At 36.4% G+C, this 15,000-nt stretch overlaps 2 protein-coding genes across 5 annotated transcripts in view; one reads left to right on the top strand and one right to left on the bottom strand.

The window, feature by feature from the left end:
* LOC122260220 (zinc transporter 6) overlaps positions 1–7,699 on the bottom strand; it is a 22,626-nt gene extending 14,927 nt beyond the window's left edge. Inside the window, exon 1 of the mRNA XM_043027397.2 lies at positions 6,999–7,699. Coding sequence (XP_042883331.1) covers positions 6,999–7,068 — 70 coding nt within the window. The 5' untranslated portion in view covers positions 7,069–7,699. The remainder of the gene's footprint in view (positions 1–6,998) is intronic.
* Positions 7,693–15,000, top strand: part of LOC147472132 (polypeptide N-acetylgalactosaminyltransferase-like) — a 44,001-nt gene continuing 36,693 nt past the window's right edge. For 3 of the 4 annotated variants that reach the window (XM_086530657.1, XM_086530661.1, XM_086530670.1), the window contains exon 1: positions 7,693–7,824. In XM_086530657.1, coding sequence (XP_086386783.1) covers positions 7,735–7,824 — 90 coding nt within the window. In that variant the 5' untranslated portion in view covers positions 7,693–7,734. The remainder of the gene's footprint in view (positions 7,825–15,000) is intronic. The other variant, XM_086530669.1, reaches the window with a different exon arrangement.

Genomic DNA, 15,000 nt, shown 5'->3' with positions numbered 1-15,000 from the left:
AGAGGCTTCTCCACCAAGTAATCATATAATGGATCTAGCAAATGAGATAGATACTCTTTTACACTAAGAACTATATAAGCCCTTAGATATAATTAATAATACTTAAAAAATAAAACATCAACTTCCTTTCCATTAACTTTTCCAACTATGTTACCCATATCACTACTATACAAGCCAAATGTAATAATAATAATCAGACAGAGGGACCTTCCGGAACCACTCCGGGTCACGTAGTTCATATCAGACTGAAAGCTAGATAATTTATATAAAATGGTAATGAAGGTGATTTCTTAGAATTTAGTAGAAAAGTAAAAAATGAATCACTCTCATCCATAACTGACAACAGATGTTTCTTTTCTTGCCACGAGTACCTAACACGCAGGTACATAAAATTAATCCAATATTTTTCTTCTTCTTTCTGATGATATGGGAGGCGGCTTGGCAAAAAAAAAAAGAAGCATTGCTCACTATGTTAAAATCCCTTCTTTCTAAAAAAAAAAAAAAAAAAAAAAAAAAAAAAAAAAAAGAAATAAAGAAAGAAAGAAAGAAAGAAAGAAAGAAAGAAAGAAAGAAAGAAAGAAAGAAAGAAAGACTGACTGAATGATGAGCCTTGACAGCCAACAATAATAAATACAGACAAATGAATCAATGAAAAAAAAAAAAAAAATTGATATACCAGTACCGAAAAACCTTTTCCTATATCAGGCAGTGATTCAAATCAGTCATAGTAATAAGAGCAATAGTAATAATGATAAAAAGAAGTTCTTTAGACATCTCTTGAATTAGGATAATCATCAAAGACTTAGATTTGTAATCATTTACAAATCTTTGGACAAAGAACCTGATAAAGGAATGGAAGATTTTCTGATAACTAGTACAATAATAAGCTATCACATGCTTCAAGAGGAGTTGTTAAGTACTCTAGTAGTACAATAGAGTGCTGTATTTATGTTATCAATAAGTACTGATACCATGGTATAAGTATAGTTTAATTCTTAACACAGTGATAATACATACATGTAAATACCTCAGATATTAAAATCTTATCTTAGATTTTATGCTCCAGGTTTTCTGTAGTTCCCCATCAGTAAGAAACATTGTATAAAACAATGACTAGGATATTCTTCAAGTTCCTTTTTCTCAACAATGGAAAAATAAGTTTCATAATGTTAACCCATTGCCGACGGAGGATAGATTTGCTTACACAGGCTTCAGAATGAGTTTTATTTCTGATCAAGGCAGCAACATACCTTGACTTTTCCCACTCCCTTTTAGTCAATCATGGTGGAGCTAGAGCCATTTTGTGTTCTGTTTTTTTGTGTGTTTTACTGTTTTTAGAAATTTATATCTGTCAATTCTGCAGTTGACTAAAATTGTAGTTCAGGATCCATATCAACTCATTTTTTTTTCTTTATACTCAATGTGATAGAAGTATTACTATTTTAGGGGGGGACAAAAAGCAACTTTATTTTTTCGTATTTCTGTGCTGTCAGGAACGAACACGAACTTATAACCATCCAAAATGAAGAGGTAGGGAAGAGAAAGGAAACTTGTGCTTTTGTCAGTGGATGCCACAATAAAAGGCATCCCTACTGGCACAGGGGCACATTGTAGGCATTGGGCATGGTGTGAGTCACCTTCCTCCTCTCGTTCTGCCTGCACATCTTTCATCTGCGGTACTTTAGAGCAAGAGGTCGGCAACTTGCTATGTGCCATCCCTCTAAAGAGATAGTGCTTGCTAGAGACCGTAGATGGGTGCCATTCAAGGCTCTCTCTCCTGCTGGTGCTAGAAGAAAGTGGTGCCATCTAGGTTTTGGAAGTGAGTTGAAACCCCTTTTGCTTAATATTACAGCAGTTATTATAATTATGACTGCAATTGTTAGCATCACTCACTCATTACTCATAGCATAATAAAATGACATAGTGATCCAAAATCCCTGAACGTCATGACGCCCACTGTCAGGCAAGAGCTCCTGCGTCATGTATGACGAAAAAATATGTCCTCTGTCGTTAACGGGTTAATGGAATAAATTTTACTAACATATTAAGCCATAATTATCAAAACATTCATGACTTGTTTTATAACAAATATTTTACATTCTACTTAAACCAATTTGAACTTACAAATAAAAGCTTTTCACTAATCATTTCAGATCATGATTTCCCCAATGCATAATATCTAAAATTAAATTGGTGTATTCAACTACTTCCCTAAATCTTATCATATCTCTTCTAAAGAGGAAATTCTGCACTCATCATATTTATCAATAGTCAATATTGAATTAAGATGAAGCAGCTTTAACAGGTCAACAAAGGCAAAATACTAAAATAAATATGCATCATTAACACACTGTGGACATACATGACGTTCGGGGCTTTAGGATCCCTGTTTTTATATTATTGTGCTAAGAGTAAGGAGTGAGTAATGACGACAATTGCAGTTATAATCACTATAATTACTGTAATATTAAGCAAACCTAACATCCAAAACCTAGATGGCACCACTTTCTTCTAGCACCAGCAGGAGAGAGAGCCTTGAATGATACCCATCCACGGTCTCTAGCAAGCACTATCTTTATAGAACAGTGACACATAGTAAGTTGAAGACCTCTTGCTCTAAAGCACCATAGATGAAGGATGTGCAGGCAGAACGGAAAGAGGAAGGTGATTCAAACCATCCCAAATGTCTAAAATGTGCTCCTGTGCCAATAGGGATGCCTTTTGATGTGGCACTCACAGTCATAAGCACAGGCTTCCTTCCTCTTCCCTACATCTTCATGTTATCTTCATTGTAGATGGTTATATGTTTCATATTCATCATGACAGCACACAAATACGAAAAAATAAAGTTGCTTTTTGTCCTCCCATATAACAGCAATACTTCTATCACACTGGGTACAAAGAAAATAATGATATGGATCCAATACTACAATTTCAGTCAACAGCAGCATTGATAGAGCCTGTCATATGGCACATATAAGTCTCTAAACACAATAAAATACACAAAAAGTAAAACACAAAAATGGCTCTAGTTTTACAGTGAGTGCTGAGAGAGAATTTGGAAACTCAAAGTCTGAAATAAAACCCATCCTGGAGAATGGGCAAACGAATCTATCCCCTATCTGAAATGGGTTAAAACTTCAATGGGTCATTTTTTGGTATTTATTTAGAATTACTATTTTTAGAAGCATAAGCTGATATAGATAATAAAGAGTATTTTCTTTCACCATAACATAACTCTTTTCAAGTTATGCTGCTCTACGTCTTGATGCAAGAAAGAAATTTAGAAGAAAGTATTTCTGTAATTCAGCATTGCACTATATAATGATTCTCCAATGAAAGCTTCTCTCCTAAATCAATACTAAATCTAGACAAGATCCAAAATAATTGATAGCATTTAAAGTCCTAATTTCAAAAGACTAAGGAAATAAATATAGGTCATCAAGGCCTATTCACAAAATAACCATAATCAAAGCCATATTGCCCCATCTCCAGCAAATTGACCACTCTTGCATAATTACTCTAAACAAGAGATAGTTAAAAATGTTTGATTATAAAACCCAAACCTCAGGGGTATAACCTCTTAAACCTTGTAAATCTAAAATCAGGAGCCATTGACATAAACAGAGTGCAAAAGATAAAAATCCTTTTAGTTTTTTTTTTTTAGATAGACAAAGGTGGAAAGAAAGAGAAGGGAAAGAGAGTGAAACAAGAGACATATAATTTCTTTAGCTTGGTGACATTGGCTGAGAGTAGAAGAATCTGGAAGCATCTTGATATCACACCAATGGAATGATGCTATAGTTATGAAAATGTATATAATCTCAGACTTTTGATCTTGCCAGTGATACATTTCATACTTCAAAATGGTGAAAGAATCTTCTGAATTCACAAGGACAAATGCAGAAAATATATGAATGAAAATAAATAATCCAATGATACAGGGGATCTAATAGACTGATTTTATGTTACATCTTCATCTAAATTGCATGCATGTAATTCTGATAAAGATATATGTCAAAATGAATTAATTAAATAATTTGCATGATGAATGACTAGACAATTTTCAAGTCCCTCTCTTTTAGTTTTTCCTTAACTGACTTCGTCCATGTCTGCTAGGTCTGCAGATCTTTTCATTTTAATAAAGCATTGCTGACGGAGCATATAAAGTTGATGCAGGCCTGCCGGATGGGAGGGTTAGTGAAATGCAGTTGATTTATGCTTCAACCCACAGCCATTTTTTCTGCCCAACTCCTGTTCATTTATACATTAGAGTATTGAAAATATTTTATACTTTCTTGTGTTTACTCATGTTGTAAGACATATTGGAACCCGTATCCTATGACAATGCTTAGACAGATAATATCTGTAGTTTAGTCTTCATTAAAAGGAGGAATGTACACTGTTCACTCAGTTTAAAACTCACTATCACAATTTTATGGAAAAAGAAATACAGTTGACAAAACATTTTCTTTAATGTTATAAGAAAAAAGACTATTGACAATTATATACACTCCTCCTCTTTCTCTCTCCTAATGCCACTCGGCAAAACAGCCAAACTGGCAGTCTCTTCTTACACACCTCACATATAGTCCAAAATGCTCATGGCATCAACATGTTGCCACCCATCCACAATAGTTAGGGTATCATATTGCATTTATATTTCTTGATGTTTTAAACTGTGGCTTTCAATATAAATAATAAATTGAAAATATTTGGAGAAATAAAAAATATCTATAGGATACAGTTTGGTGATCAATGGAATATTCAAATTACAGCCTATTTTTAATGTGTGGAGATCCATGTATGTATGTATGCATCTATATAAGCATGTGTGATTCTGTATACCTATAAATATACATACACAAACAAACTCGCACACACACACGTTTTGAGTCAATGAATCTCCAACTCCATTACTCTCAGAGTCATTGCTGTTGGTTTCTTCAGTAAATGATTCTATGCTGTTTGTCAAGGAGTTTTTCCCTTATCTTCCAGAACAAGCATCTCATTATCAATGTCCTTTACCTAGGACATATTAAAAAAAAAAGAGGAACAAAATTATGTCATGGACGGGAACAGAGGTGTAAAAACATAAGTAACGGTTTCGCAGTGGTCTAGGACAATGAATGAGGGTCATCCACATTTGCTTTGACATGGATAAGAATATAAACTGCGGAAAGATGGTGAGAGAGCTTAGAGGAGCCAGGGCCTGGCCATGATGTCTTTCTCATCTCTCCTGAATCATTAACCCATTCACGCCGGGGCCATTCCGGCTTTGCACGGTCGCTATACCGAGGTTTTCGAACGCATCATCCGAACACTTCGAGATTCTCGGGCGCACGGGCCGCGAGCCTGGGCTGCCCGCTCGCTCACCCCGAGCACCGGCCTTGGCCAGATATCTCGTCGGCGGCGTCGGACGCGAAAACCACGAAACGTGTCAGCACGTCATCCGGCGTGAGTGGGTTAATCAAACCCAATCACTCTCTCTCTCACTCACTCACTCACTCACTTAATCACTCACTCACTCATCTCTGCTTTATCCAACCCTAATTGTTCTTATAAGTTTATACCTCAACTGAAATAAAGAGTGATAGAGTGAGGTAATGTTCCAGGGCAGACCTTGTCTGTAATATCTGAGATCCAGAAAGGTATTGGCTGGCATCAGCTATTTTTCATGGATACCAAAATCAATACCTCCAAAATTCGCTAATACCACCAATACCACCAATACCGATGCTTAATCCCGTCCATAATAAGTAAAAAAAAAATATATATATATACACACATATATATATGTATATATATATATATATATATATATACATATATATATATATATATATATATATATATATATATATATATATATATATATATATATACATATATACATATATACATATATACATATATACATATATACATTATACACATATATATATACATATATACATTATACATATATATATATATATATATATATATATATATATATGTATATATATGTGTATATATACATATATATATATATATATATACATATATATATATAAATATTATATATATACATATAAATATATTGTTTTTTCAATTGATGGTTTTTTTCAAATAAGTGCATTTCACTTAACACAAAATGACATCAGTCAACAGTTTCCCAGTACAGGATGGAGGTCGAAGACCCTGATCCGTAAAGGATGCCCTCCCCTAGTATTCAAGCCCAGCTTGTTGGGTATTGGGGTGGAATCACAGGTAATGTTCACTATATGTGAGTAGTCTTGGGCAAGAGGAAGCCATCATTATTATTTTTGTGGTATTTAGTAATGCAGCAATACTCAGAAAATTTACTTTTTTTCCTACACCCATTCAAAACAGGGATATTTTGGCTCTTAACCCTTTCCCGACGGGGCACTCGCTACGCGAAGACCCCTATGCCGGGCGATTGCAATATTGCATTGAAATCGTCACACTCGCACGACGCCCCAGCATCGGGAGTTTGGCTGTGTCACACGGGTGTGACGCACCGTCATCATAGGGTTAATGGTCGAAATGCCAGGATGTTACAAAGCATAAGCCCAACGATGACCCGGCACGCAGGCCTTGACTAAATATCTCAATCCCGGCATCTAACCCGAAAACCATTAGACGTGATGTCTTGTCATCCATTGTTAACGGGTTAATAACTTCAAAAGATTTTGAATTTACTGAGAAATTTCCATTTCTCTTAAGAGTCTTCAAGTTTCAGAAAAGCCATTCATGCTAAACTATGAAATGAGTGACCGGCAGCCGGTCTAAACCAATCAAGAAATTAATACTACAATATGGAAACATTTCCATAACATACATATAATATCTTATATATCATTAATTTCATACCTGCTTCTCTCCTCTTTATAAAATAACATAAAGAAAGACAAGATCTGCCCAAACTAGATTTAAAAATATACCATATTTAACAATTGCCATCCACAGTAAACATCATTTACTCCCATTCTTACCAGAAATATACGCTGTTCCTGGTATTCTTGCATTCTTCACGTCCTCTTGGAGTGTGATGCTAGTGGACATTTCCGACAACCCTCCGTGAAATGGTTAAAAAGGTTAAAAATGTTGCTAAAAAGGATATATATGACATTGAAAAGTTCCAACTCGACCAAAACATTACGTCTTCAGTCGGTATTTTGACGGGGGATTTTCATGTCCTTTTGGTGTTCTCTTTTATGATTTTTGAGTCTGGTTAGTAGTTTATCTTTTTGAAATATATTTCTATGAAGGTCCTTTTGATGTAAAATATTCATATTAGTATGGGACTCGATGAGGAAAAAATATATTAAATTATGGCGTTATTATCACAGCGAACATCTGATAGGATCAAAACGATATCCTTTTAACTTTCTTATTTTTTAGATCGTGTTAACGGTAACTATGTAGTTCTTTCAAGTGCAAGAAATAACTTGAAAAGAAGTAAATGTATTCAAACATCCAAGCATTTCGGGGTTCAGGGGCAACGCGGAATGAATAACACATGTCTATCAAAATGATATGATAATTTCATTATATTCTACTTAACACCTACCTAAAATGAGAATGAACATAAAATGAGAGCAAACTTATCACAAAAACACGAATCAATCCCTTCTACAAGGTCGAAGGAAAGGAGGCACCAAGTGGCACTCACACCTAATAGCACTCAGTGTTGGTCCAGACTCCGTGTCGTGAGGACCTCTTACTACGATGCGGAGGAACTGCAAACTCTTCATCTTCATTTCGTGTGTGTGGACGCTTTGTGTGGTCGTGTACCTAAACACCAGCAAGGATGTGAAGGTGAGTACCGTAGAGGTGTGAACGAGGAGAATGCCTGGCGTTTTGCGGTGTTACGAGGGGAAACATTTTAGTTCCCCTCGAGAGACGCTGCCTCCGTTCCCAGCCAGCTGAAGGGGACGAGATGGGGGGATGATGCCTCAGGAGCAGTGCCTAGGTCGCAAGTGCCAATAGGCCGTTTTCATGATATCGAAAGCCGTTTCTTGTGTCACCGAATGCATGCAACGTGTACGAGCTGATACTGAAATCAAAGGGGGGTTAGGGGGAGGTGTGAAGTGGCTGTAATATCTTAGAAAAGTTCTTTTTAAAGGCGTGGTATATTGATTTTGCGCATGTTGAACTGGTGGGCGGGCCCTCAGCCGGTGGGCGGTTAGGTAGACGTGATAGCAGAGGTCGAAGTGATGTTAGGTCACTAGCAGGTCACTGGAGAAGCTTTTAGGTCATGTGTCCTGCAGGGAAAGTGGGTGGGTTGTGGACAGCGCTGTTATGTCGCTCGATTTCTGAGCTTTGGTGATCTTATTATTGTTTTTTTAGATATTTGGATATGCTTGACATGATATGAAATGTTTTATTTGTTTGGGACATTGTTGTTCATGTATAAGTCCGAATTTGACATATACAAAGGCTGTATTAGATTTGATTTAATTTATTGTGTGTGTGTGTGTGTGTGTGTGTGTGTGTGTGTGTGTGTGTGTGTGTGTGTGTGTGTGTGTGTGTGTGTGTGTGTGTGTGTGTGTGTGTGTGTGTTTATGTGTTTGTGTGTTTATTTCAGTATACATGTATATATATACAAACACACATACATACATATATATATATATATATATATATATATATATATATATATAAATTTTTATGTATGTATGTATATGTATACACACACACACACACACACACACACACACACACACACACACACACACACACACACACACACACACACACACACACACATATATATATATATATATATATATATATATGTATGTATATATATATACATATACATATACATATACATATACATATACATACATACATACATACATACATACATACATACATACATACATACACATACACATACACATACACATACACATATACATGCATATATGTGTGCATAGATAGATAGATGTTTACATAAGTAGGCCAATCATGACAAGAACGAACAAACATAACATAAATACAAATTTACATAAACGCACAGAGTCTCACGTACACGCACCAAAACACACGCAAACGCACACACGTCTTCACTCGCACCCAAACAATCAATCATACAAACCAGCAAAGGAAGTTATCGCGAGTCCCGGAAGCTTCAGTGCAATTAAAAATCGTCAATACTATTATGTGTTAGATTTCACCGCCATTACTATGCTATTGTTTCGCGCAGTACACTGCTTGTCTTGCAGGGGAAGTCCACTGGGCTGTTGTTGAGGTTAGGAAATGTGTTGTGTTGTCATCTTGTTGCGTTGCATTTGTTGTTGTTGTTGTTATTGTTGTGTTTTTAGTGTCGTTTATGTTATTGTTGTTATTATTGTTATCGTTGTTATTGTTACTATTTTTATGATTATCCTTATTATTATATATTTTTTTATAACTGATACTACTGTAATTGATATTATTATCATTATTATTACTCTTATTCTTTATCACTATATTATTAGTAGTCGCATTGGCAGTAGTAGAAACAGTAATGCTACTATCATCATTATCACTCTCGTCACTTGTAGTATTGATATAGCACAAATCTTTATAATGATATTGGCGCTAATGAAAATACTGAAATCGGTAAGGTAATGATGGTGGTGATGATACTGGGTATGGTGATAACACTGGTGATAATCATTTTTTTCTGTCATCATCATTAGTAATTATTACTAGTACCACTACTATTATCACTGTTGATGTGGTTGCTGTTGCTATTACTAGTACTAGTTGTGGCAACATTACTAATGATATTAATGACGATAATAGTGATAGTAGTGTTGATAGCAATTTGATGATTATTATAAAGATAATGATAATGATTATAGTAGTAATAGTAGTGTGATTGATTTTTATCATCATCGCTATCCTTATCGTCATAATCATCATCATCATTATCGTTATCACTAAACCATATTACCATCATCATTATTATAATTACCATATTATTATTATTACATTTGTCGACCTTATTTCTCGTATTATAACTGCCATTAAAGTACGATTATTTCCACTACTATATAGAATTATAGTCCGTTAGTGTATTGCTATTATTATTTTTTTTTAATTTTTATTAGCATTACGATATTTTTTATTAACACTATTCTTCATTATAATTTTTATAATTATCGCCATATTTTATAATCATCACCATCACTACTACTATCACCATTACCATGAACAATATCACCACCACCTTCACCATCGCTACCACACCCATCATCTTCAGTACATCCACCATCTCCACCATTCCCACTACCTCCACCATCCCCACCACCATCACCACTATCTCCATCACCACCATCCTCTCCGTCATCCCCACCACCACCTCCACCATCACCATCACCACCACCTCCACCATCACCACCACCTCCACCATCACCACCACCTCCACCATCACCACCACCATCACCACCACGGACAATATCACCACCAGCACCAACACAAAACTCTGAAGATATATAAAAAATTACAAACTCTATCACAGACATAACTCTCAAGCCATCTTTATAAATAAGTAAAATTCATGGTTGGGTTAATTTGTGATATCTCCACGATCGAAAGGAATGCATACGAAAAAGAGCGAAAGAAGAGGGAAGAAAAAATATATATATTCATTAAAGTGTATGTACATATGTATGTATGTATGTATTTTACAGCTTTTCTCACATTTCGCTTGGTGATTCACAAGTTATCATGGCTGCCTCTGGCGGAAATTTCACTCGTTTTCTTCATACTCTAGGCGTTTCAAGTGCGTTGTCCATGTATACATATATATACGTAGTCCTGTTATGAAGCATCTGTGAAATCTTTGAATGGCAAAAGCGCCGCCTGTTACACGTCTTGCGCCGGCTATTCTCTTGATCATTACAGGCTGAGCTGTCTATAATGGATGGACTGCTGGTTACTCCTCCTGAAAAGGTTGTATCGGTTAGTCTCTCTCTCTCTCTCTCTCTTTCTCTCTGACTCTCTGACTCTCTCTTTCTGACTCTCTGACTCTCTGACTCTGACTCTCTCTTTCTCTCTCTTTCTCTCTCTCTCTCTCTCTCTCTCTCTCTCTCTCTCTCTCTCTCTCTCTCTCTCTCTCTCTCTCTCTCTCTCTCTCTCTCTCTCTCTCTCTCTCTCTCTCTCTCTCTCTCTCTCTCTCTCTCTCTCTCTCTCTCTCTCTCTCTCTCTCTCTCTCTTTCTTTCTCTATTTCTCTCTTTCTCTCTTTCTCACCCTTTCACCCCGCTTGCCCTAGCTCTCTGCTTAAGTGTCTGTGCGAGCGCATTCGCGTGAACACTTGTATGTGTCCGCCAGCTATTGTTGGTTCCGTAATGGCTGGGTCGAGAGATTCACTTTAATTGATGTTGCAAGCTTCGATTTTCCGTGGATGCTGACACGTAGCCGACTTATACAACCACGATAAGGCCGTTTCCATCCAGAAAATGTGTTGTCTTGGATTCCGAATTGAAATCTTAGATGGAGGAGACGGTTAGATGACATTTATGGCTATACTCTATCAGTCTTTCTTTCTCCTCTTTCTTTGTCTGTCGCTTTTATCCCCTCCACCCTCTCTCTCTCTCTCTCTCTCTCTCTCTCTCTCTCTCTCTCTCTCTCTCTCTCTCTCTCTCTCTCTCTCTCTCTCTCTCTCTCTCTCTCTCTCTCTCTCTCTTTTCCCCCACTACCTCTCCCTCTCCTTTTCACACTCACTCTTCCTCATTCCCTTCCCCTTTTCCTCCTTTCCATCCTTTCACTCTCTCTCACTCCTCTTTCTCATGTGCTATATCAACTCCCCAAGCGCTAATAAAAATCATACGGCCGTGTTTGTATTTCATCTGATTTTTTGCACAATACAAACCGAACGTTCATTTTATTGTGCAAATAACTTTAGCAAGGGCCAAGTTTTTTTCCTTTTTTTTTCTTCTTTTTAGAGTGAAGTTCGAGTGAGATCCAGCATGTCAGGAGGTCGTTCTCTCGCCTTGCTGTTTTTTCCAGAAAAATAGGGAAAATGTTGTTTGGTTTGGTTTTGAAGTTATTCTGTTTTCCCCCTGCTTCTCTCTCTCTCTCTCTCTCTCTCTCTCTCTCTCTCTCTCTCTCTCTCTCTCTCTCTCTCTCTCTCTCTCTCTCTCTCTCTCTCTCTCTCTCACTCTCTCTCTCTCTCTCTCCTCTCTTCTTCTCTCTCTCTCTCTCCCCTTTCTCTCTCTCTTCTCTCCTCTCTCTCTCTCTCTCTCTCTCTCTCTTCTCTCTGTCTTCTCTCCTCTCTCTTCTCTCTTCTCTCTCTCTCTCTCTCTCCTCTCTCTCTCTCTCTCTCTCTCTCTCTCTCTCTCTCTCTCTCTCTCTCTCTCTCTCTCTCTCTCTCTCTCTCTCTCTCTCTCTCTCTCTCTCTCTCTCTCTCTCTCTCTCTCTCTCTCTCTCTCTCTCTCTCTCTCTCTCTCTCTCTCTCCTCTCTCTCTCTATCTCTCTATCTCTCTCTCTCTTTCTCTCTCGACACACACACACACACACACACACACACACACACACACACACACACACACACATATATATATATATATATCAATGTTTGTGTGTGTGTGTGTGTATAACCTTTATGTGTATGTATATATATATGCACACGCACGCGTACACACACTCGCTCTCTCACATAAATATACATATACGCTTCCCGTCCAAAGTTTCCCCGTGCGCGCTCTCGTGGGAATGCTATTTAAATATCGCAGTGAATAGCATTCCGGGCTCTATATAGGATTCCGGGCTCTTTATCCCCACCTTGGCAATGAATGCCTGGCGTAATCAATAAGACTGGAATCCTGGAAGAAAGATACGGAGAGACGGCCGCGCATTGATTGCTTGCTCTCGACACCACATCTGCAGATGGCTTGCAGTCTCCTCTCGCTCGCTCGCTCTCTTGCTTCCTTGCTCTCTCGCTCTATATCTCCCCCACCTTTCTCTCTCTCTCTTCCACTCTCTCTCTCTCTCTCTCTCTCTCTCTCTCTCTCCTCCATTTTCTTTGTTCGTACCCTTTCTGTTTTTTTGTTTTTTTATCTTTCCTTTCTCTCTCGTTTATATTACTTGTCATCTCTTCTCTCTGTCTTACTCTTTCGGTTGCACACTCCCTCTCTCTGACGTGTGTATATGTATTTATATATATATATATATATATATATATATATATATATATATATATATTATATATAATATATATATATATATATATGTGTGTGTATATATATATATATATAATATATATATATATATATATATATATATTATATATATATATATATATATATATATAATATATATATATATATATATACATGCATACATATATATAATCCAGAAATGTGCTGTGTATGTCTGTATATATATATATATTATATAATATATATATATATATATATATATATAATATACATATATATATTTATTTATATATATACATATATATTTATATATGTATATATATACATATATATATTTATTTATATATATACATATATATATATATATATATATATATATATATATATACATACATAGTTATATATACACATATATATATATACATATATATATACATATATACATATATATATATATATATATATATATATATGTATATATAATATGTATGTATGTTTATAATTACACATCCCGTTTTTCCAACCATCTCCTTTCCCTCTCTCTGTTAAAACGGGTGAAGGGAGAAAAGAGGGATATCAATAAAATATTTTTTTGCACATTTAGATTTATTTAGAGGTAGCCACACTTAGAGACAGATAAAATAATTATTTGGAAACGAGAAAAAGAGTAACGAAAGAGGGGGAGGTATCACCTGATAAGATATTGAAGCAATGCATAAAGTTTATATTTACGTGACGAGTTTCGGAGTGCTTTGTCACGTCACACACTCGCAATTGACAGGTCTTGTTATTCAAAGAGAGTGGAAGAGTTTCCGTAATGCTCGGCGGTAGCACTCAAAGACCGGAAAAGTATTAGAGAGAGTGAGAGAGAGAGAGAGAGAGAGAGAGAGAGAGAGAGAGAGAGAGAGAGAGAGAGAGAGAGAGAGAGAGAGAGAGAGAGAAAGAGAGAGAGAGAGAAGTGGGAAATCCAACCATAAATCTGGCATGATTAGATTGATGGCGTGTCCCTTTGGTTGAGTGAAGGATGTAGTTCACAGATAGCAGCTGCTGAATAGAAATGATAGAGTGGGTAGTCTGCTGATTTGATAAGCGAAGAATGAAATTTATTCACAATGAAGAGGCTCTGAGCATCATTGTAATTAAGGTTTGAATCAGACCAATGATTATTCATGAATGTTATCATTAATACCGGTAATTATAATCGTTATTCGTTGCTGTTTCACTGTAGGCTTAGCGTTGTTATTGTTTTGTGTAATAGTTACTGTGATTTGTAACCAGTATTATTATATATTAATTGGGTATTGTGAGCACTGAACCTAATGGCATAATCAGCTTTAATTATCATCATTAATGATTAAGCCAAAGGTCATTACTAATGTTAATATTGATCATCAGTTAATGATTATGTCTGCATTATTGGCAATAGCGCGCGATTATGGTCATTAGTAGAGTCTGCGATTTTATGTCAGATCGAAGCGGCGCCAGATCCAATAGCTGCTACGATCGCCCTGGTTTTAGTCAACATCACCTTTAGCGATAACTGTGCTAATGCGTTAATGGTCACGGGGAGATCAGATAGTGAGGATCAGCGCCAGAATCTTGCGCTTCGTTGATGATCAGCAGAGATAGCGATCGCCAATTTTAGAATTTTTTTTTTCTGCATCGCCCTTTGCCCGAAAACATCGCTGAGTGGAAACGAACTATTATTATTTTGTTTGCTGGTTGCTCTTATTGTTTTATTATAGTAGTAGTAATAATTATTGTTACTGTATCAGTCATTACTATTAACAGCTCATGAATTACTCGGAAGAATCACAGACGGAAGACAGTGTATGCGGG

This window comes from Penaeus japonicus, unplaced genomic scaffold, assembly GCF_977035675.1.
Source record: "Penaeus japonicus unplaced genomic scaffold, GWHDUDI00000001_assembly GWHDUDI00000003, whole genome shotgun sequence".
In the NCBI taxonomy this organism is placed as follows: domain Eukaryota; kingdom Metazoa; phylum Arthropoda; class Malacostraca; order Decapoda; family Penaeidae; genus Penaeus; species Penaeus japonicus.
Note: the sequence above shows the minus strand (reverse complement) of the source record. Positions and strands in the feature narration are given on the sequence as shown.